Raw genomic sequence first — 25,184 nt, 5'->3', positions numbered from 1 at the left:
GTGCTGCATTGCTTTCAAACCTGGCATAGTGTTAGGGGACAGAGGTGACCTTTCATCAATGAGGTGCTTAGATAGGAGGAATATTAATTGGATTTCAATGTGTATGTAATGGGTATATGCTTAAAAGTGGCAGTTTGCCGACAAAATTGACTAGATAAACACCATATGAGGACGGAGCCTTTATTTGTACGACGTTTCGCTTATTACAGCTTTTTCAAGTACAAGTTGAGATACTTGTACTTGAAAAAGCTGTAATAAGCGAAACGTCGTACAAATAAAGGCTCCGTCCTCATATGGTGTTTATCTAGTCAATGGGTATATGCTTTGACTTGACAATCTTCCTTGGAAGGGGGAAAGAGCCTTTGGTGTGTATGTATATGTATCACCATATTTGTATATATGTTTCACAGATGAATATTCTCAATAGCCCTGGACAACTGGCTTCCTGAGTAATGGAATTCCAAGTAACTGAATCAGCTACTTACAAATGTTATTAGTATAATGAACAAAAATAAAAATAAATTGCATGGAATTTTGCTCCTAACTGTATGATTCATAGATTCACTTAGACTTGAACAACTGTCATGGGCAAGTTGAACTAAGGGCATGTTTCATTAAATTTCATGTTACAATGTCCTCTGTAATGGGCACTGTCCTAGCCTCCTGATAGTGGGGAGTTTCATGACGTGAAACCGAATCATCACTCTGATTCACACATACGACTGTGTCTTCATGTGCAGTACAATATTTACATCACATTTGATCCCAACTTTCCAATCCTATGTTATTCTTTTGTTAAATAGGAATTGCTTAGATTTCTCACATTCTATTTAACTAATTTGTTTTTCTTATTCATAGACATAGATTTATTCTTTTGTTTCCCTAGCCTGACATTGTGATTGATGCTCGCTTAGGCTGTTTGTGGCATTTGTGGCTTCGCTTGAACTGCCTGGCTGCAGTCATGCAGGACAAGAGTCAACTCATAGATTGTTTACTACGAAGGAGTCAAGGTGGGAAGCAACAGAATATATTGAATTCTTTCACCTTGTATTTGTGTTCATAATAGAGAAAGTATTATGGATCAAAATTTCCAATTGAAAATTTATATAAACCTTGAATTGGCATAATTCATTTGTTGTGATGTGTTAGGAAAATGATAAATTTTTTCATTTATGATTTTATGTGCAGCTAAGGACTTGGTGTTAGAAGTAGTCAAGGGATTGGTTCTAGCAGGTTCATTGGCTCCTCTTGGTACAATTTTTGACAAAATAAATGCTGTGTATCGGCACCACCTTAGTTCTGCTCTTCAGTCACAGGTGAGTTGAAAGGTCTCCTTTTAGATCAGTATAAAGATTCAGATCTCTGCATGAGTAAAAGATTTAGATTATATATATATACATGTATATATATATATATATATATATATATATATATATATATATATATATATATATATATATATGATGAATGGTTTAGACAGATGAGAGATTGGGTGGAGGAAGAATAAGCGAAGATGGGCTGGAACTTTTTATTGCTTATATGTTTCGACCGACTCGGTCTTCTTCAGTAAGCTGTCTACAAACAGTTGGACCACACATTTATACATCCGAGGATGGGAACAAGGACAGGTCACCCCGCTGGTTGTCTGGGGATTCCCTTTCCCGTATCATGCATACGTTTCCCAATTGTATTTATGATTAATTTACTTGTTGCCTTTGACAAACAAACAAAACCTTCCCTGTCATTGATATTTTCATAATAATTAATGTAGGCAGCTTCAACAGTCTTCCTCATGTCTCTCCTTAATCCCGTGTGTAAAACCTCGACTCCATCCCAGTGGGGCAAATGTCCAGATCGGTCTGCATGTTGGACGAGTGAATTAGACGTCCTGTGTGACCTCAAGTCTCGTTTGTGCTCAGCTATGCGTTTCTCGACGCCTCGACCTGACTCGCCGTAATACGAAGATGAGCAACTACCGCAAGGAATGCGATAGATGGTACTGAGAGCGTTTTGGGACAGTCCTTTTATATTCTTGGTCTTGACGATTTTTCCAATTTTGGAACTGGACGTCCTTGCTATTTTTATCCCACTCTTCCCAAGAAATCTGTCTATGCCTTCAGTTTTTTCTAGAGTTAGGAACCGAAATATACTGTACCTTATTATCCTCGGACGATTGGACATTTGGTCTCATGAAAATGTTCCTAGCTACTCCTTTCAGCTTTCTAATCATTCCCCCTGGATATTTTAATTTCTTAAAGGCATTAGTTATGTAGGCTAATTCATCTTCTAAAAATTCCTCACTGCAAATCCTAAAAGCTCTGAGGAAGAAGGAGTAAGATTCTCAGTGTCAGCGAGCGAGTGAAGACCGGCGTGCTCATAGGCTTCTTCCTCAGAGCTTTTAGGATTTGCAGTGAGGAATTTTTAGAAGATGAATTAGCCTACTTAACTAATGCCTTTAAGAAATTAAAATATCCAGGGGGAATGATTAGAAAGCTGAAAGGAGTAGCTAGGAACATTTTCATGAGACCAAATGTCCAATCGTCCGAGGATAATAAGGTACAGTATATTTCGGTTCCTAACTCTAGAAAAACTGAAGGCATAGACAGATTTCTTGGGAAGAGTGGGATAAAAATAGCAAGGACGTCCAGTTCCAAAATTGAAAAATTGTCAAGACCAAGAATATAAAAGGACTGTCCCAAAACGCTCTCAGTACCATCTATCGCATTCCTTGCGGTAGTTGCTCATCTTCGTATTACGGCGAGTCAGGTCGAGGTGTCGAGAAACGCACAGCTGAGCACAAACGAGACTTGAGGTCACACAGGACGTCTAATTCACTCGTCCAACATGCAGACCGATCTGGACATTTGCCCCACTGGGATGGAGTCGAGGTTTTACACACGGGATTAAGGAGAGACATGAGGAAGACTGTTGAAGCTGCCTACATTAATTATTATGAAAATATCAATGACAGGGAAGGTTTTGTTTGTTTGTCAAAGGCAACAAGTAAATTAATCATAAATACAATTGGGAAACGTATGCATGATACGGGAAAGGGAATCCCCAGACAGCCAGCGGGGTGACCTGTCCTTGTTCCCATCCTCGGATGTATAAATGTGTGGTCCAACTGTTTGTAGACAGCTTACTGAAGAAGACCGAGTCGGTCGAAACGTATAAGCAATAAAAAGTTCCAGCCCATCTTCGCTTATTCTTCCTCCACCCAATCTCTCATATATATATATATATATACATATATGTATGTACATATACACACACACACAGACACACACAGAAAATTAAAGTTAGCCTATACCAACATAGATGGAATGATTCAAGACTGAATGGACTAAATGACTATCTGGCATTAGAAAGCCAGACATAATGGGAATGGTAGAAACTAAATTAAAAAGTAATCTACCACCAAATACTGTGGGACAAGGTCTATACAACTGTTGGATGAAGAATAGAAAGGAAAAACAGGGTGAGGGAGTATTATTTTTGACTTGGAAAAGTTTAAATGTGACAAAGATAACAGAAGGAAGAAAGAATGTAGAATCAATTATGATAAAAGTTGAAAGCAATCACATGAAAAGTAGAAAATTTGTAGTAGTGTATGTGCCCCCCCCCCCCAAACAAACACAGTCCTGGATAGAAAGCGATCATTCCAAACTGTTGGAAGATACAAAGTATGAACTGACTGATATACTGAAGGAAAGAGGAAATATAATAATTATGGGTGATTTTAATTCAAAAGAAATATGTTGGGAAGAAATGATAGTAAAGGGTGGAGAAGACATCTGGGGCAACATGCTGCTAGACATGACCATTGAATACACAATGACTCAATGGATAAAGGAAAATACCAGATACAGAAACAATGAGGAACCATTGAGACTGGATTTAATACCCAAGACTCCCTTCACCCCATCCATCCATCTCATTCTCAGTCTTATCCTCAAGTTCATTTTATCCACCTCTGCCTTTCACTCTTTTTTTTGCAAGTTTTTCTTCACTCTTTCCACATGCTCAAACCATTCCAGTATATCTGCCAGCTCCCTTTCCACACCAACTCTTCTCTTCATCTCCTCATTTCTCACTCTATCCTTGTAACCCCATCATACTTATCAAACACTCCATCTTGAACACAGTTAATTTTTTCTTTCCTGCCTTCCTAAAATTCAAAGTTAATGCCTCATACAGTGTCATATGCACAATTACCCCTTCATATAGTCTTCTCTTTGCATCCATCCCTAGATACCTATTTCTCATGACACTTTTCATTCCCCCAAAACATTAACTTGTTTCCTCACTATAGTTTACCTCCACCCCCACTCCTCCATTATCTAAATACTTAAAACTACCCACCTCTTGTAGCTGTTCTTATTTTAGTGAAATTGTTTGAAAGAAATTTGAAGATATGAACATTTTGACAGAGAGTCAGTGTGGCTTTTGATCTGGAAAGTAATTTAACATGTTACCTCCCACCTTTTAAGCTTTTACTCAGTAGTGATTGATGGACTTTGTGTACCTTGCTCTAGAAAGTGCTTTTGATAAAGCACCTCACGGTCATTTTTTGTGGAAACTGGAGCATAGTGGAGGACTAAGAGGTAAACTCATATGTATGAAAGATTTTTTTTGAAGGGAAGGAACATGAGGACAGTAGTAAAGTATAAGATATCAGAATGGAGAGCAATGACCAGTGGAGTTCCACAAGGTTCACTGCAAGCACTGGTAATGTTTCATATCTATGTTAGTGGTATGATGAAAGGTGCAACAAGCTATGCCGAGATGTTTCCTGATGATGGAAAAATCATGAAAAGAATGGAAAACAAGGAGGAATTTAGGCTGTTCCAAAAAGCTCTAAACACAGTTTTGCATGGAGCCAAGAATGGAAAATTAATTCTTCTTCCCTTCCGCTTCTTCCCTTCCGCTTCTTCCCTCTTATAAGGTAGGTAGCCAAATCAAAGGCGCACACCTACTCCCACCCACTCCACTCCTACCTATTCTACTCCCACCTATTCCACTCCCATCCACCACACTTGTTATCTTAGCACCTTGCAGATGAAGGATCATTCTTGTATCTTGCCCACTGCTTTGGGTCAGAAGCAATGCAGCAAGACACTGTACATCCACAGCAAGGCTGCTTCACTTAATCAGCGACCCCCCACTCCCTCTGTTCCCGTATACAGAAAATAGAGAAGATGGGAGAAATCTCTTAGGGCTGCATTAGAATATCATCCATACACAGCCATTCACCCGTATCTCCTGCCTTCTCCCTTCCTTGTTCAACAGTCTTCCCCTTTTGCTCAAAGCCCCTTTCACCCCATCCATCCATCTCATCTTCAATTGTCCACTCAAGTTCACTCCATCCCTCTCTGCCTTCCACATCTCTTTTGCTAATTTTTCTTCTCTCAAGATTAATTTCAGTACCAAAAACTAAAGTATTATAATGTGCAATAGCTTTGAAAGACTACCTTTGAGTGGCTTGGGAAGAGAATCCATTATGAAAGGAAATGAGAAGAAACCCTTATTATAAGAATGGAATAGTATCATTGGTATTGTACCCTCACAGAGTGAAAGGTATAAGCAAAATCAAGAAAAGACAAAGGGTAGCAACCAAACTGGTTTCCAGCCTGGCAGATATACAATATGAGGAGAGACTAAAAGCACTGGGTCTGCCAACATTGAAAGATTGAAGAGAAAGAGGTGGTAGGATTAGAGTATTCAGGTTGCTAAAGGGGATAGACTACATTTACAGAAGAAATCTCTTGATTAAGGATGGGAGGACTTTATAAGGTCATGAGAACAAATATAAACCAAGTTGTGACCTTACATGAACTTGAAGCTAGGTATGGAAAGTAAGAGACAATACCCCATGTTCATTGCGCCTTTCTTGTATACTGCACTATAATTAGGCAAGTACATACACACAAACAAATACACAAAGCCAGTCCAATGCCTTCATACCACATACATGCACTAACCTTACATTAAATCCCTCTATTCACCCAGCACATCTGGATGAACCCAGGCCATCCATGTGTGGGAGAAGAGAACACATCCTTTGGCTCTGGACAGATTTTCCCTGAGATTACCCAGTGAAGTGGGGCTGTCAACAGTATAGTGTGACAGGCTATAACTAACTTAAAGTATCTATACTTTTGCAGGCAGGAGAACTTGCAAGCTTAGTACCATCAACTGAAGAATACAGCCAGGGCGTTGTTGTGGAGCAAGCAGACATGTACAGCCATGTCTTGGCACCCCTTATGGAGAAGGCAGAGGAACAAGAGACAAAGAACTCTGAAGGTAGGGGAACTAAAGGAGGAAAGCAGGGACAAGAAAATAGGTTAATCAATTAGTCATTCATTCATCAATTTGTTTCCCAAAATCTCTCATGCAGGAGACCCAGTTCTCCAGGGTAACTAGCAGGAGCCACTGGATTGTCCTACAAGTCACTTAAGGAAGAAAAATGTTGTTGTTGCCTAAATAGGGTGAAAATGGGATAGTGTAGGATAAATTGTTTCATGTCTTCTGTTTGGTGATTGCATCTTGGGCAATTTCAGTTATTGGCCAGGTTTATTCTCTATTGGTACTGTTTCAGTACCAGGTGATGGCTTAAATGCCGTCACACCTATGTAATTCTTGTTTATCTTAAGGGTTTCTCAGAAGAGTTGAGGTCTTGGGGAGTCAGCTGAAGAATGTAATATAGGAGTCAGTGTTGGAGTGTTTGTTTTGTGGTCTGAGTGTGTATGTGTTTTTGTTTGTAAGGATGTGCTGAAGATGTTTGAGTAGTATGAAGCTTTCTTTCCAGTTGTGCTTGTGTAATGTGGTGGGAAGGATGGGTGAATTTGAGGGCTCTTGCATAAAAGTATGGGCTATCATTTTCATGTGTTGTTCTGTGAGTCTCCATTGTATAGTCTTTGCCATGTGGCCTGTTAATGAATTGAGTGTTTGAAATTGATGGGTGAAATCTCAGGATGGTTGATGTTGTGGGTGGTATATAAATGCTTGTAATGTTGTAAATGATTTTCTTTGTGTATGGATTGCAATCACTTCTGTTGTGGTGTATGTGAGTGATTGTTTAGTTTCTGTTGGAGGAAGGCTGGAAGAGGACAGAAGATAGGGGTGAATGGAGAAGGGTTGTGTATGGATGATGCTGTGATGCATGAGGGGGAGTGGGTGGGGGATGGTGGGTGAGGGAGTACATACATACATACATATACCAAAGGCTTTTTCCCCCTTACACGGGGGGTAGCCAAAAAGAAAAAGGCATAGAAATCACTCCCACCCATTTCATTTCCCATATATTCCACTCCCCTCCACCCTCCTCCCTCCCTCCTATCTTGGCACCTTCTGGTGAGGGAGTGTGTGAAAAATAAATTGACGCAGCCCAAAGGGATTTCTCCCCATCTCCTTTTATGCATGAGGGGACGAAGAGTGGGGTTGCCAATTTAATGAAATGTCCTTGCTCTGGATGTGCTGTGTCTTGTGACACTGCTTCTGACCCAGGCCATTTGGCAAGGTGCAGGGATGATCTGTCATCCAGGAGGTTCCAAGATAAGAGGGAGGGAAGGGGGTTGATGGGAGTGGAGTATGTTGGGGATGGAATGGGTGGAAGTGGTTTTTATGCCTTTGTTTTTTGGCTACCTCCCTTGTAAGGGGGAAAAAGTCTTTGGTATATGTATATGTGAGGGATAGGGGGTGAGGGAGTATGTGTGAGAAATAAATTGACACAGCCCAAAGAGATTTCTCTCCATCTTCTCCTTTTCTGCATGAGGGGACGGAGAGGGGGCTCGCCAATTTAATGACGTTGTCATGCTATGGATGTGCTGTGTCTTGCAACACTGTTTCTGACCCAGGGCAGTGGGCAAGATGCAGGGATGACCTGTCATCCAGGAGGTGCCAAGATAAGAGGGAGGGAAGAGGGTAGAGGGGAGTGGACTATGTTGGGGATGGAATGGGTGGGAGTGGTTTCTATGCCTATGTTTTTTCTAAGGAGCAAAAAGCCTTTGGTATATATATATATGTATGTAATAGAATCATGAGTCCAAAATTTGTGTTGTGAGTTTTCTTCTTTTACTGTTGTGTAATGAGTGAATATGGGTAGTGTAGTTTTCAGTGACAGCTTTCCTTTTTGGATTGGTTCTGTGTGGAAGCTGTGTTCATGTAAGAGGGAAGCAGCAGTGTGTGTTTAACTCTGATTACATTTATTTGTAGATTGTTTAAAGGGTATTTTTGTTTTGTTGTGTAACTGTTGTAGCTTCAATTTTTTTTTCTATACTGGTTTGTGTTGTAAAGTGTTGTGCATGTCAAGTGGAACCAATAGTGCCTTGTGTTGTATTGGATGTGTGTGTTTAGTATATGTTTTGTACATGTAGGAGATGAAATGTCTGATAAGTATGGTAGGGGTTCCAAGGATGGATAGAATGAGAAACAAGAAGGTGAAGAGGAGATTGGGGGTGGAAAAGGTTATGGGAGATAGGGTTGATGAAAATATTGGGATGGTTTGGACACACGGAAAGATTGAGTGAAGATTAGTAAAAGAAGTGTGTAAGACATAGGTGGATGGAGTGAACATGAGGGGAGATAAGATGGATGGATGGGGTAAAAGGGGAATTGAGCAAGGAGAGGAGGTCTGTTGGGGAAGGAAGGGAGAAGACAGAAGATAGGGGTGATTGGAGAATGGCTCTGTATGGATGATACTGTGATGCATAGAAGGGAGTGGGAAGGGAGTTGGGGAATGGTTATGTGTGAATGATATTTTGACACAGCCCAAAGGGATTTCTCCCCATCTTCAATGTTACTGCGTTAATGTGCTGTGTCTTGCTGCATTGCTTCTGACCCAGGGTGATGGGTGAGATGCAGAGATGATCTGTCATCCATGAAGAACCAAGATGAGAAGGAGGGAGGGAAGAGTGATTAACAGTTGTGGAATGGGTGGGGATGAAGTGGGTTGGAGTGGAATTATTCCTTTTGACCTTGGCTACCTCCCTTTTAATGGGGAAAAAGCCCTTGGTATGTGTATGTATGCATGCATGCTAGACCGTGTCTTGTGCTTGGGGCAGTGTAATATGAAATGTTTGGCAACTACTGTGTGATGACTGCAAATGTGGGAGATTTTTCTGTGGCCATGCCTCTTCTGTGCTGGTACTGTCGTAGTGCTGGATAGTGACCTTGAATGCAGTTGTGCAAATATGGTTTTTGCTTCTTTTGGGAGGGTTTCTTCTGTTGGGGCTAATGTCAGTATATATTGGAGGGAGGAGTTGGGTGGTTGGTCTTGGAGTGCTTGTTTTGTGATCAGAATGTGAAAGTGTTTTTGTATAGATGTGTGGTATAGGTGGAAATTTAATGTAGATGGTGGAGTATTATGCTGCCAGTGTTTTTTTTTTTTTCCATTTAGCTGATTGTGCTTGTGTGATGTAATAACAAAGGTGAACAGGGTTAAGGGCTCTTGCATGGAACTGTGTATCTATCATGTTTATGTGATGTCTTACAGGGAGGATTTTTATTATTGTGTTTACTTTATTATTGGGAGATGTGCTGTAGAAGCATAGTTAAGTGCTTTTCAAGAACTGTTTATTGACAGTGATTAGAGTTTCTATCTACTGTTCAAATCTCATACATGTGACTGATTTTATTATGTATATTTTATTGTTGGTTTCAGATAGGAGGTAGATATTGCAGAGTAACCCAGAATAACCAAATTTATGAGAAAAAAGAATACAATAGAATCTCACAAGGGGCAATAATTTCACTCCTCTTCAAAAGGAGATTTCTTATTTTGATTGAATCAATTGAAACAAGCACTCTCCCTACACCAGCTTTAGAATACAACACCAGAGCCACTCACTCACACAGATGATCTGATGATAATAATCCAGCATGGCAACTACAAAATAGCTGCTGAGAACACCCAATTTTACCTAGACAAACTAGAACAATGGCTCACAAATAATAGAATGGAAGCCTCACCCTAGAAATCATCAGTGATATTGGTCAAACCTCTCCATTGGGAAAGAACTCTGTAATTCTAGGCCTCACTTTTGATGCCAATATGCAACTCAGTTTGCATGTAAAAAATCTGACTGTGAAAATCAATAAGAAAATACACCTACAAAATTCAATTCCAAGCATAAGCACTGGACCACAGAAGGAAGCTTATTACTGTCCACAAACAATTCATGAGAACCTCACTCGACTATACTTCCATGGCATGGTGTCCAACAATCAGTAAAATAAAGATAAACACTTTACAAAATTTATAAGATAAAATATTGAGAATAATAACATGCACCAAAACTACCCCAATAGAATACCTGTACTTGGAAACCCAATTCATCCACCTCATTTACATCACAAATGCAACCAGCTGAAAAAAATAACAGCTTACAATACTATTTAAACACATAGAACAACTTAATAGTTGTGGGACTTGCCCAAGGTAACTGAAGCTGCTTCCAGGGATCTGTGCCCCCACAGGGGTGGCAAGGGCTTCTTGTGATGATTTGGCCCCCAATTTTTTCTATGCTGGGGGTTAGGGGATGGCTCCATGATGTAGACACTGCTACACCAGGACTTTGGGAAGATTCCATTCCAGCCAGGGAAACAGGACTTCTCAGCCAGACAGCCTAGGTAATGACAACAAGAACAACTTAACACTTGTACATACATACATACATATACCAAGGCTTTTTCCCCCTTACAAGGGAGGTAGCCAAAAAGGAAAAGGCATAAAAGCACTCCCACCCATTCCATCCCTGAATACACTCCACACCCCTCCACCCTCCCTACAATATTTCCACTTAAAAACATATTCACACCCAGTCCACCCAGCAAACTTATGACAGACCACCAAACTCAGTACTCCACTATCCCCCCCCCCCAACACACATACTCACACATACTCACACAAACATTTCAAATCTGTATTCACAATTGAAAATACACATAATTGGGATGAAGGACATAGAGAAAGATTTCCTCAATGAAAGAAATGATTGTGACACAGAAAGAAATAAGGGACCAGATAATAAACGTTGATGTCAGAAAATCACATGGTCCAGATGAAATTGCAAATTGGATACTAAAAGAATGTATAGATGAAGTAACGGACAAAATATATAAGATAATAGATTGCTCTCTCAAAGAAGGAAAGGTACCACAAGATTGGAAAAATGCAAATATCATACCAATATATATAGGGGGAGATAAGGAAGACCCAACAAACTATAGACTGGTCTCCCTTACAAGCATATTAGCAAAAATATGTGGAAAAATGATCAAAAGTAGATGAATCAAACATCTGGAAGAAAATAATATACTGAATCCAAAACAGTTTGGCTTTAGATAAGGAAGATCATGTGCCACTTGATCAGTTTTTATTCGAGGCTAATAGACATAATACAAGAAAGGGACGGATGGGTTCATTGTGCTTTCCTAGGTTTACAAAAGGCATTTGATAAAGTACCACACAAAAAGCTACTAAGAAAACTTGAAACAACAGGATGGAAGATTTCTTGCATGGGAGAAAAGTGAGGGTGGTACTTGAGACAAAAACTTGACCTGAGAAGAAATAATAAGTGGAGTCCCACAAGGTTCTGTATTAACTCCAATAATGTTTGCCATATATATAAATGACATGGATGAAAGTGCAGAATGTTATATGAACTTCTTTGAAGATGACGCAAAACTACTAAATAAAGTACACAAAAAGACTGTGAATCACTACAGAGAAACCTGGACAAAATCTGGGAATGGAGCCAAAAGTGGGAAGTGAACTTCAACATCAAGAATCTTATGTAGTATAATGGAGTTTGGAAAAAGTAAAAATAGAATATCAGAGCAAAATAAAATTGGTATAAAGGAAGTAAAGTTAGCTCAGAAAAGGACCTAGAAGTAATTATTAACAAAGACATGTCAACAGACAAGCATATTAACAAAATAGTCAGAGAAACCTACAATTTACTGAGATCAATAAAGGTGGCCTTTAACTACTTGGATGAGGTAATGGTAAAGAAATTATTAGTCACACTGATAAGACCAAGATTGAAGTATGCTGCATCACTCTGGACACCCAGCACAAAAAAGAGTATAAAGAAATTGGAAAGAATGGATGCTAAGAGGAGATTGTATTTACCTAGTTGTATTACTGTATACAGGAAGGGACCCGTCTTTGTATCTTTCAGCATCAAGTATTTTCTTAAAATGTTGAATAGTGTTTGCAGACACTGTTTCCCTATCTAAATTATTCCATGTATCCAGCACTGTGTGAGAAGCTATTTTTTTTTTTTTTTTTTTTTTTTTTTTTTTTTTCAGATCTCTTCTCTAGTTATCCTTTTTGAGTTTCATTTCGTATCCTCTTGTTTTTCCATTGTCCCATTTTATTAAATTCCTATCAAGGATTTCCATTTCTTTCATGATTCTATAGTCAGTAGATCTCTTCCTCTTTCTCTTCTCTGTCTGTTTTGTTTCCTTTTTCCTGATATACAATTTTCTCAGCCTCAGGTTCACCACTTAAAAAAAAAAATCTCATTCTCAGTTCTTTTTTTTTCATTCTTTTATTTGCTTCATTTCTAAGTTTTTCTTTTTCTTCATCATTCATTTCTTTTTTATCCATACATTTTTGTGTTTTTCACTGTTTGCTAGTTTTGTTGTTCTAGATAGTACTTCCTCTGCAATCATTTGTGACCTAAGTTTTACTTTTAGTGGCCTATATTGTTTTTCTTTTGAGTATCTACCTATTCTATATGTTTCTTCAATTTCTTTATCTAAACTTTGTCCCTCCTCTTGAATCTCAGAATTTCTTTAGTGATCTCTTTTTTCCTCTTTTTCTCTCTGATATCTAGGAACATCATGCTTTTCTTTAATACCATAGATTACAATGCATCTTTTTTTGTCCACTTTGTCCCTAACCAAATTACCTTTCTCTTTAGTCACTTTGATTACCATTTCTTTAGCATTCTCCTTGACCTGCTGCTCCACTATTTCTATAAAAGATCATTTTCTACTTTCCACTCTATTTCTTGGAAGTAATTTTTTTTTTTTTTTCCCACTTTCTCAGTCACTGCCGGCAATTGATCCTTATTTTTCAATCTTTCATTTTTTCCCTTTATCCTATTTAGTTACATTTTCAACCCCTGTTATTTTCTTCATTGGCCTTTCTTAATAGGGCTACCTCTTTGTATATACGAGTACTTCTGCATTCACTTTTAAGTTCAATTATTTCATCTAACAATTCGTTGATTTCCCTATTTCTTATTATCGGTATATTTTTAAACCAGGGTTCTTTTTCCATATCTATCCTCTATACTATACATATTGACATTATCCCTATCAAATCTCGAAAATACATTTCTTTCAAACCTTTGATATGTCTTTGGTGTCTCATTCAGGCACATCCTTTTCGTTATAACCCTAAGAGGCGACTCGACTCTATTTACGTCTAGGCATCTTTTTACTAGTTCCTTGTCCCTATGTCCTTTCTTTTTTCCTTCCATTTTTAGTAACTGATCATAAAAAAAAAAAATACAAAGACGGTTACATTGTCGTCCACTCGAATTATATATCTCCCTTCTCATTTTGTGTAAACAACTAGGTAGATTGGTTGGTTCCAAATTAATTCGTCAGCGAATGGCTAGTTAGCGGTTTGGAGCGTGTTCTTGATACATCCTGATTCAATCGCTGCCGACAGCACTGTACGGGGCAGAAACATGGAACATAAGGGAGGATGAGAGGAGGAGTTTGAATGTGTTTGAGATGAGGTACCTGAGAAGCATGATATGGGTTACTAGGCTGGATAGAGTGAGAAATAAGGAGGTGAGGAGGAGAACAGGGGTGGAAAGGGAGTTGGGAGATAGGGTTGATGAAAGAGTATTGGGATAGTTTGGACACATGGAAAGAATGAGTGAAGAAAGACTAGTAAAAGAGGTGTGGAAGACAGAGGTGGAAAGAGTGAACATGAGAGGTTGACCTAGGATGAGATGGATGGAAGGAAAAAAAAGGGGCATTGGGAAAGAGGGGAATGTCTGTTGAAGAAAGACAAGAGAGGACAGAAGATAGGGGTGAATGGAGAATGGTTGTGCATGGATGATGCTGTGATGCATGAGGGGGAGTGGGTGGGGAATAGGGGGTGAGGGAGTATGTATGAGAAATAAATTGACTCAGCCTGAAGGGATTTCTCCCTGTCTTCTCCTTTTCTGCATGAGGGGACAGAGGGTGGGGTCGCCAATTAATGAAGCAGCCTTGCTGTGGATGTGCTGTGTCTTGCGACACTGCTTCTGACCCAGTGCAATGAACAAGATGCAGGGATGACCCGTCATCCAGGAGGTGCCAAGATAAGAGGGAGGGAAGAGGGTAGAGGGGAGTGAAGTATGTTGGGGATGGAATGGGTGGGAGTGGTTTCTATGCCTTTGTTTTTTGGCTACCTCCCTTGTAAGGGGGAAAAGCCTTTGGTGTATGTATGTATGTAGAAAGAATGCAAAGAGCAATGACAAAGATGGCACCAACACATTCAAAATTGACATACGAACAAAGATTGTCCAAACTGGAACTACCAACCCTGGAACAAAGAAGAGAAAGAGGATATCAACTGGCTATTTACAGAATCATGAAAGGCATGGAAGTCCTTGACAGAATAGATTTATTAAAGTGGGATAAAAGGAAAACAAGAGGACATAAAAAGAAACTCATAAAGGATAGTTATAGAAGAGATCTAAAAAAAAAAAAAAAAAAACATAGTTTCCCACACAGAGTGGTGGATGTCTGGAACAAATTGACAATACAGTAGTATGTGCAAAAACCGTACAAGAATTTAAGAACAAACTAGATGCTAAAAGATACAAAAATAGGTCACTATGAGCATAGTTCCCTTCCTGTATAATAGAACTAGGTAAATACACACATCAACTCCATAGAAAACCCTCTCATGGTAAGCAAGAACCATAATACCACACTTTTGTTCAGGACATCATCCAGCTATAAGACAGTACCAGCACAGAATAGTCCTGACCACAAAATCAAAATGACCTAGATGCAACCATCACACAGGACATTGAGTACCTTCAACCTACACTGCCCTACACTTTTTTTTTTATATGGAAGATCTAAGCCATTATTGTATTTTCTGTTACAGATAAAGAGACCTCAGGCAGTGATACGGAGCAAGCTTGTGCAAATCAGGTCTCAATTTCTACACAGTTAGTTGTCGGTGTTGTGTTGGAATATATTCGTTCCCTGGGTGCAGTTGGGATTACAGTACAACACTTTTTATATGAACTTGTTATTAATGCTTTGGTAAGAGCCAGAAAATTCTACCAGCTCCATCAGTTACTTCAGTACCATGTACTAGCAGACTCAAAACCATTGGTAAGATATAAATTATGATTGTATTTATGCCTCTTCATGATGCCCTAGAAATTAACCAAACTAGATCACCTATACAGTAGACTCTTTCAATACACAAGCTCACTTATTCATAGGTTAAGGCTCCATAAAGGGGTATTGATCACAAGTTTTATGCAGTAAATATTTAGAAACTTTAGGCACATCCCTACCTACCAGGCACTTAGCATTCTTTTATGCTTGAAGACTAAGCTCAACACAAAGAAAAATGCTGATTATTTTTAAATGTTACTATCCTTCCTTTTTACTGCCCTCTTGAAATCTCTCCTTGTCCACATTTATGGCTCCACCATTTTAGCACCAACTTGTCCCTAATAACAGAAACAGTGAAATAATTTCATAGTTTAAGTATGTACACCCTTTCCCTGTTATTGGGAAAGGTCAGTGAAATTCAAGGCAGTAATTGTTATTTTTGATATGTAGCCTATGCCACCCAGATATAATAGACCTTTTTAAACTTTAATATTTGACCACTCATACAAATTTGTATTTTTTTCAGGCTTGCCTTCTACTTTCACTGGTGGGTGTATACTCAGCAGGACAGCAACTGAGTTTGGATATGCTTTGTCGTCTCAATACTGCTCATGATGAAATCATTGAAGTTCTTCTATCCCGTAATCAAGTTACGAATGCACTTAGGTATTTACCATCAATATTTTGGTCTTAGATATTCAGTATTATTGTAGTTATTTTTCACTTCTGTATTTACTTGATACGTATTTTCACTTTGCTTTTCTGTTTTGGCATATACAGTTATTAGTTAAATTTAGAGCTGGCAAAAACTGCTGAAGCCCCAGTTTATATATATTGGTTGAACATTATCATGATGTATTTCAATTTTATTTTTTATAGATATGCACGAAGTGTAGGACTTGCAGAAACTGTATCAGCTCGAAAATTTTTAGAGGCAGCCATGCTTTCAGGAGATGCTCAAGTCTTTTATTCAACCTTTACATTTTTTGCCTTACGTAATTCAAGGTTGAGGGGAAGTCCATCATTTGCCAAAGGTGAGAACATATCAGTGGTTCCTTGAATTTCGAACATTGTGCATCCCTTTTGTCACCCATAGATGTTTATCCCTCTCTTTCATATGAAAATTAATCTATAGCACTTCCACATACATATCTACTGAATGAAAGTTAAATAAGGGCCAGTCTTCATTCATCCATTTCCTATGTGGTCATAAAAAAATAAAGTGATTCTTTGATTAATCAATTTATTGCCCTGGTTATTTCTTGCTTGGAAAATATTGTTTCCAGCCTGTTTGTGGCCTCTCCATCAAGGAACTGTTCACAAAAATATGCAAGTGAAAAAAAAAAAAAATCTATAAGGAACTCATGCTATCCATCTTACCATTTCTCTCCAACAATTGCTCCCTCTATTTGTTTACATTTGAACAATCTCATCAGCCACTCCACCATTATGATTCCACTCTCTATCAAACATTTCACATAACACCCATTCAATCGAGGTGCCTTCCCAGCATTCTTTACTTTCAGTAAGAGAGGCTTTTATATATGCACTTTTGCTGTAGCCTTATTATTCCCATCAGTCATTCTCCTATCATCTTCCACTGCCGCAGTCAAAGACTCCCGGTCTTCCTCTACATTTATCAACTTGAAATATTCCACTTGCTCCATCTCACAGCCTTTGGTTCCATTAGCAATTGTCCTTCCCCTTTACCCTCACCACTGTAGATGACTCAACCTTATTGCACTATTTTCAATATTTAATGTTCAACATCTTTAGGTAATATAATTTTCTTTTATTGAAAGTTAGTTTTACAGTGTAGAGTTCACTCACTTACATTGAATGTGATTAAAGCTCCTTGGAAGTGAGAGGGAGATATATTGTAGTAGAGAAACTGTTTGTTTTATTTTCATTTTGCTTTCCAGGTGAACACTGTGAAGTATATTTGGATCACTTTAAGAAGTTGTTTGGTGATGTACCAGAATTTAGCACATTATGAAACGTAGGTTTCACCAGTCCTATGGGGCTATATGTAAGTAGGCTCAGTTCTCCCAAATGGTCATAGTATAAGATTTTGTACAAATCATTATGCTTTTACTTTTCACTCAGTAAGGGAGGTGTGAAAGATGTGAAATGAAAATATGTCAAGAGTTGAAGCTTTATCTATCATATGATTTGTTTTATTTAATATTTGTAAATTTATATTTGATACAAGGAAGGGCTGGTGTCATGTATATAGTGTATTTATAACTGATGAATTTCCCACCAGTTGAAGAAGGAAACCTTCCAATGATTCCCTCCAGGATATACAGAAGGAAGTCATTTTCTATCATTATATACAAACACAGTATTTATTAGATAAAGAATGATTATTTTATGTAGGTTCAAATGTGTTCATTGCATGAAATGTTTCAAACAAGATTTGTCATTTTTATCTCAAAGCACTACATGATAGCTCCACCTGCTTAGTTCACTCAAGGTGGGCATTTGACTTGCTTGTTTCTGTCAGGTATTAAAAGAAAATGACTGATGTGTTGGATGTGCATGCATGAATTGAATCAGTGTTCATTGTTGAGGCTGCTGAACATTGGAAGATCAGTCAAACTGGAAATTCACTTCTGATAGCTATGCAAAATATGCAGTCAGCCTTGTGGCCTTTCATTTCTTACAGTCCCTTCCATTCTTCAGGTGAAATAGTTTTGCAAAAGTAAATAAGTTGCCAGCTGCATTTTTACTTCCAGCTTGTCAAATAGGTCTTTTGCACTTCTCGTTCTTATTCTAAAGCTATTGAGAGTGAGGATGGCTGCCAAAATACAAGCCCCCTGGGTAATATATAATATATTTACAGAGCCCATTTCAGGGTAAAGAGCATTCTGGAGCCAGGTATAATGGCTATTTGCAAACTGCCTTACATAAAGGGAAAAAAGAGAGAAAAAAATTTATTAATAATTTACGTCACTTTTATTTAAACAAAGGGTTACAGTTTTTCTTGTTTGGTTTTAAAAATTACATCCTCTACATAGTGGCCCCTATTCACTATACATTGTAAACTATTAAAATTTGGGAGGTACCCTGTACCTTTGGCATTAACAAGTTTAGGACATGTGAATCAACTTTCTACCATTCAGGGTTTCCCCAAAACTGTGTAAAAATTATCCAGCTTTATACAGGATAAAATCCATACAGGAACCCAATACATCCCTTGGGAGTAGTGGAGGGTTGATTGAAATCATTCAGTTGAAGTGGGTTTTTTTTTTTTAACCTTACACCTGATAGTGCAGTAAAATTTTGTTGGTCATACCCATGGTGCACAATTGTTTGGGGTCAGAAAAAAGTTCTCAAAAGAAAGATTTACTGTTACAGAATGAAAGATTCCATGGAAAAGTATGGGAAAAACAAATACTAGTTAATGTGACTTAGTTCAGGCATGGTGGTGTAGTGAAGTTCCACATTTTGTCAGTTTGAGGTAGCAGGCAATGAGCGGTGGTCATGCATGGGTGAATGACGGGGAACTTTCTACTTTTTCACACTTCCTCGCCACTGCTGCTTCAGTCATCCTTTGTTTCTTTCTTTTGCACATGAATGTTTTTTGTGTAAGTTTGTGGGTCATGTGGAGGTGACTGACCTGCCCCTTCCATGATGTCTGAGGAGAACAATGGATGTGTGGGTAGGTAGGTATATTGTGTGGCCTCATTCACCTCGAGTGGGCAAACTTCATTTTAAGACATTTGGGAGCAAAATATAGATTGCCAAGCGACACTGCTTCTGACCCAGGGCAGTGGACAAGGTGCAGGGATGACCCGTCATTCAGGAGGTGCTAAGATAAGAGGGAGGGTGGAGGGGTGTGGAGTGTATTCAGGGATGGAATGGGTGGGAATGATTTTATGCCTTTTTCTTTTTGGCTACCCCCCTTGTAAGGGGGAAAAAGCCTTGGTATATGTATGTATGTATGTAAGTTTAAGAAAAGCCATCACATCAATTTATGGGTTAATCTGCTTTGTATGGGTGAGGGGGGAATGTCACCATGGAATGAAACAGTGGGGTGATGTGGGGGGGGGGGGATTAAACCAGCTTTGGCTTTCAGGCCTTGCTCTGAAGGTGCTGTGTCTTGATGCATTGCCTCTGACATAAGCAGTGGGCAAGGAACAGGAATGACCCCTCATCCACAAGTAGCTAAGATAAAAGGGACAACAAATGGGTGAAAGGGTGAAAGAGCCTTTTGACATGTGTATGTACATTATTTGAAAAGGCTGCTCTAAGGCAAATGAAAATTGATTGCATTAACCAGGATAAAAGGGTAGTGTTTGAGGACACTGATGTATAAAAACAAAAAGTCATTCAAATATCTTGAACCTTTCACTGGGTGGGGGATAAGGATGATATTTTATCCAATAGGATCTAAGACAAAAGGGACAACAGATGGGTGTGGGTTGGGTGAAGTGTGGGTTTATGCCTTGGCTGGGCCACTCCATGTAAGAGGGAAAGAGCTTTTTGGTACATGTATTTATTTATCTAGTTGTATTTTACTGGACGAGAGCTATGCTTGTAGTGACCTGTTTTCGTATCTCTGCATCCAGTTTGTTCTTAAAATCTTGTATAGTTTTGGCACTCACTGTTTCCCCATTTAGTTTGTTCCAGACATCAATCACTCTGTGTGGGAAGCTATTCTTTCTCAAATCCCTTCTGTAACTGTCCTTCTTTAGCTTCTTCTTGTGTCCTCGTGTTTCTCTTCTGTCTTGTTTTAATAAGTCGCCTCTATCAAGAACTTCCATTCCTTTCATAATTCTGTAAATTGTCAGCAAATCACCTCTCTTCTCTGTTCCAGTGCTGATGTATATAATTTATCCAATCTTTGTTCGTATGTCAAATTTGAGAGTGTAGGTGCCATTTCTGTCACTGCTCTTTGAATTCTTTCTAATTTCCTTATGCTTTTTTTTTTTTTGTACTAGGTGCCCATAGTGTTACAGCATACTCCAATTTAGGTCTTATCAGTGCAACCACTATTTTCTTTACCATTTCTTCATCCATGTAGTTGAAGGACACTTTCATTGATCTTAACAAGTTAAAAATCTCTCCAACTAATTTATTGACATGTTTATCAGGTGTCAAGCCACTTGAGATAATCACTCCCAGGTCCCTTTCTGAGTTGACTTTTTTTACTTTCTTGGTACTTATTTTTGCTTTTTCCAAATTCCATTAAACTACATTTCTTAATGTTAAAGTTCATTTCACACCTCTGACTCCATTCCCAAATTTTGTGTAGGTCTTCTTGTAGCGATTTGCAATCTTCTACTGTGCTTACTCTCTTGAGTAATTTGGCATCATCAGCAAAGAAGTTCATGTAACACTTCACTCCCTCATCCATATCATTTATATATATGGCAAACATTAAAGGAGCCAATACAGAGCCTTGCAGGATGCCACTTATCACATCTTCCCAGTTTGAGTTTTTGTCTCTAAGTACCACTCTCATTTTTCTCTCACTCAAGAAATCCTTCATTCGTTCCAGTAGCTTATCTTGTATTCCTTCTATTATTTCAATTTTTCTTATTAGCTTTTTATGTGGTACTTTGTCAAAAGCCTTCTGCAAGTCCAAGAATGTGCAATCTGCCCAGCCTTCTCTTTCTTGTATTATCTTTATTAATCTTGAGTAAAAACATATCAAGTTTGTGGTACACGATCTTCCATTTCTAAAGCCAAATTGTTTAGGGTTTAATATTTTATTCTGTTCCAAGTGATAACCTTTTTGCATATTTTTGCTACTGTGCTCATAAGGGATACCGGTCTGAAGTTTGTAGGATCTTCTTTGTTTCCTCCTTTTTATATTGGTACTATGTTTGCATCTTTCCAATCTTGCGGTACCTTTCTTTCTTTGAGTGAGAAGTCTATTATCTTGTATAATTTGTCTGTTAGTTCATCTATACACTCTTTCAGTATCTAATTTGCAATTCCATCCGGTCCATGTGATTTCCTAACATCTAGGTTTTTTATTTGGTCTCTTATTTTATTCTGTGTTACCTTCATTTCTTTCATTTTAGGGGATCTTTCTCGTCCATCTTCCCAAATTTGTGAGCTCTTAATTGTGAAAACAGTCCTGAAATGTCTGATCATAACTTCAACCATGTCTATGTCATCTATATATTCTTTATCTCCTTCACGCAGTTTTACAATCTCATGTTTGTCTTTTAATCTATCATTTCCATATCTGTAAATGAGTTTAGGTTGATCCGTACATTTGGCTATAATATCTTTTTCATAGTTTCTTTTTTCTTTCCTATATATATTCACATATTCGTTCCTACATACATATACCAAAGGCTTTTTCCCCCTACATGGGGGGTAGCCAAAAAGAAAAAGGAATAGAAACCACTCCCACCCATTCCATTTCCTATACATGCCACTCCCCTCCACCCTCCTCCCTCCCTCTTATCTTGGCACCTCCTGGATGATGGGTCATCCCTGCATCCTGTCCACTGCCCTGGGTCAGAAGCAGTGTCACAAGACACAGCACATCCACAGCAAGGCCGCTTCATAAATTCGGCGACCCCCTCTCATGCATAACAGCATCATCTATACACAACCCCTCTCCATTCACCCCTATCTTCTTTCCTCTCCCGTCCTTCCTCCACAGACATTCCTCTCTTTTGTAATGCCCCTTTCACCCCATCCATCCATCTCATCCTAGGACACCCCCTCATATTCACTCCTTCCACCTCTGCCTTCCACACTTCTTTTACTAATCTTTCTTCACTCATTTTTTCCATGTGTCCAAACCATCCTAATACCCTTTCATCAACCCTATCTCCCAGCTCCCTTTCCACCCCTGTTCTCCTCCTCACCTCCTCATTTCTCACTCTATCTAGCCTAGTAACCCCTATCATACTTCTCAGACATTTCATCTCAAACACATTCAAACTCCTTCTCTCTTCCTCTCTCATGTTCCATGTTTTTGCCCCTTACAATGCTGTTGGCACAATCACTCCTTCATATAACCTCCTCTTAGCATCCATTCCCAGAAGTCTATTTCTCATTACACTTTTCAATCCACCAAGACATTTACTCGCTTCTCTCATTCTACATTCCTAATTTTGATATGTTTTATATAGCTCTCCTCCTGCAAAATACAACTAGGTAAATACACATACATACACAGAAACACACATACACACACAGGAGTAGTGAAAGTTATTGATAAAAGGGAATCTTGTGTCATAGATGTTGATAAGACTATGTGTGTCATAATTTTTGGCTGGTGGGAAGACCACATCACTTCATGGAAGGTATGCCAGGAATATAAAATGCAAAAGATCAGCAAATCTACTTCCATGATTATTGGAAATGACTCGGCTGCAACTGATTAGATTGTCGTGTTTAGATTGGGTCATTATGAGAGAAATGCTTATGTCCAATAAAAAAAATAAAATTGCAAGCAATGGCAAATGAAGTAATCAACAAGCTTTGGAAGTGAGCAGAAGAAAAGTTTATAAATATGTGGATTAGGAAAGATACAATTGAAGTTGAGTGTGTAAAGACACAGGAACTTGTAAAATAAGCCAAAGATAAAAATTAAATTAAAATGAAAGAAAAACAACAGATTTTCTGGAGAATTTTCAGTCAGAATGTGAGGAAATGGTTTTGAAAAAGACAAGGCAATATTGCACAGGAAAATGTACAAGAAATCTAAAAGTAGCATATGCTAACTTAGTTTACTTTTAGCCAGGTTGGAGGTAATGATTACTTGATGGTAAACAAGTCAAATATATTGTGCTTAGATGAAACCAAACTCCCCAAGAAAATTGATCTACAATTGGGTAATAACAGATACAGAAGAGACAAGATAAAAATAGGTGGCAGGGTGATGGTTATTGTGAGAAATGACAAAAAGATGAAAGAAGCAAACCTGAGTGAAGGCAAGGCTAAAGTGATCTACCTGTAAATTAGAATTAAAGGGCTGAATAAAACAGATCTCATGATGGCTGTCCCCTCTAAGACAAAAGCTTGGAATGAAAGTGAATACCAAGAAATTTTGGAACACAACTTTCCTAAAAAAAATAATGAACAAAGCAACAATATAACCCTTGTTTGAGATTTTAATTGCAGTGAGGTCAATTGGGAGAAGTGTTCTCCATTGCTATATTCAACAGAAGGATGCATTAAACTTTTCTGACCCAGGGCAGTGGACAAGGTGCAGGGATGACCCGTCATTCAGGAGGTGCTAAGATAAGAGGGAGGGTGGAGGGGTGTGGAGTGTATTCAGGGATGGAATGGGTGGGAATGATTTTATGCCTTTTTCTTTTTGGCTACCCCCCTTGTAAGGGGGAAAAAGCCTTGGTATATGTATGTATGTATAGAGCAACAGAGAAGAGATGATGTTAGATTGAAAGTAATAAAGGATACATACATATACCAAGGCTTTTTCCCCCTTCCAAGGGAGGTAGCCAAAAAGGGAAAGGCATAAAAACACTCCCACCCATTTCATCCCCAAATACACTCCACACCCCTCCCACCCTTCCTCTCATCTGAGCACCTCCTGGATGACGGGTCATCCCTGCACCCCGCCCACCGCCCTGGGTCAGAAGCAGTGTCGCAAGACACAGTACATCCACAGCAAGGCCGCTTCATTTAATCGGCGACCCCCCCTCTCCGTCCCCCTTTGCATATAAGGAGAGGACGGGGAGAAATCCCTTCGGGCTGCGTCAAAATTTACCTCTGTCTTCCGTCCTCTCCCTTCCTTCCTCAACAGACATTCCCCTCTTCCCCAAAGCCCCCTTCACCCCATCCATCCACCTCATCCTAGGACGTCCCCTCATGTTCACTCCCTCCACATCTGCCTTCCATACCTCTTTTACTAGTCTTTCTTCACTCATTCTTTCCATGTGTCCAAACCATCCTAATATTCTTTCATCAACCCTCTCTCCCAAATCCTTTTTCACCCCTGTTCTCCTCCTCACCTCCTCATTTCTCACTCTATCTAGCCTAGTAACCCCCGCCATACTTCTCAGACACCTCATCTCAAACACATTCAAACTCCTTCTCTCTTCTTCTCTTATGTTCCACGTTTCTGCCCCATACAGTGCTGTTGGCACAATCACTCCAATAAAGGATAAAAAAGGGAATATCTTGTCAGAGATGGACATGATAAGAAGTTTGTCATATTTGTTGGCTGACAGGAATACCACATTACTTCATGAAAGATATGCCAAGAATATGAGATGAAAAAGGTTTGGGAAATTGCCTCCATGATTATGTGAAATGACTGATCCAAATGATTAGCTTGACCTATTAGGTTGGTATAAGAGCAATGCTTACATCTTCACTGCCCCACCGTAGGCATGTTGAAACAACAATACAGTATTTCTTTCTTGAGTGGCTTATTGGTCAGTCCAGTGACTGTTCCCATATATGTGGTAGTCATAAATCTTTTGCAAGAGAAACAGGCAATTGATTGATTATCCTCCCAAGAGAAGTAAGAACCATACTAGCTTACATAATTGTGTTCAGGTCACCATAAAATCATCCTCCCAAGAGAAGCAAAGAACTGCACAAGCATGCTTGTGTTCAGGTCGCCATCCATTACAAAATTAGTACCAACACAGAATGGGCAAAGCCACAGAAACAGACTGCTCCAGATGCAACCATCACATGGAAGATAGTAAACGCCTTATCCTACACTCTCTCACATTAGTCAGACCCATCCTTGACTATGTGGGACAGTTTTGGTGTCCATCCTATAGAATTGATATAAATTCACTAGAATCAGTACAGAGGAGAATGACCAAAATGATACATGGACTCAGAAATTTACTTAACGAGGACAG

General features: G+C 38.9%; 1 protein-coding gene across 1 annotated transcript in view; it reads left to right on the top strand.

Moving 5' to 3' along the window:
• Window positions 1-19,358, top strand: part of Bulli (regulator of MON1-CCZ1 complex protein bulli) — a 43,513-nt gene extending 24,155 nt beyond the window's left edge. Inside the window, exons 8-14 of the mRNA XM_076204990.1 lie at window positions 887-1,010; window positions 1,189-1,316; window positions 6,165-6,303; window positions 15,128-15,360; window positions 15,896-16,035; window positions 16,249-16,403; window positions 17,292-19,358. Coding sequence (XP_076061105.1) covers window positions 887-1,010; window positions 1,189-1,316; window positions 6,165-6,303; window positions 15,128-15,360; window positions 15,896-16,035; window positions 16,249-16,403; window positions 17,292-17,365 — 993 coding nt within the window. The 3' untranslated portion in view covers window positions 17,366-19,358. The remainder of the gene's footprint in view (window positions 1-886; window positions 1,011-1,188; window positions 1,317-6,164; window positions 6,304-15,127; window positions 15,361-15,895; window positions 16,036-16,248; window positions 16,404-17,291) is intronic.
• Window positions 19,359-25,184: the final 5,826 nt, after the last annotated feature.

This window comes from Oratosquilla oratoria, chromosome 21, assembly GCF_046742065.1.
Source record: "Oratosquilla oratoria isolate Oo_2021 chromosome 21, ASM4674206v1, whole genome shotgun sequence".
In the NCBI taxonomy this organism is placed as follows: Eukaryota; Metazoa; Arthropoda; class Malacostraca; order Stomatopoda; family Squillidae; genus Oratosquilla; species Oratosquilla oratoria.
Note: the sequence above shows the minus strand (reverse complement) of the source record. Positions and strands in the feature narration are given on the sequence as shown.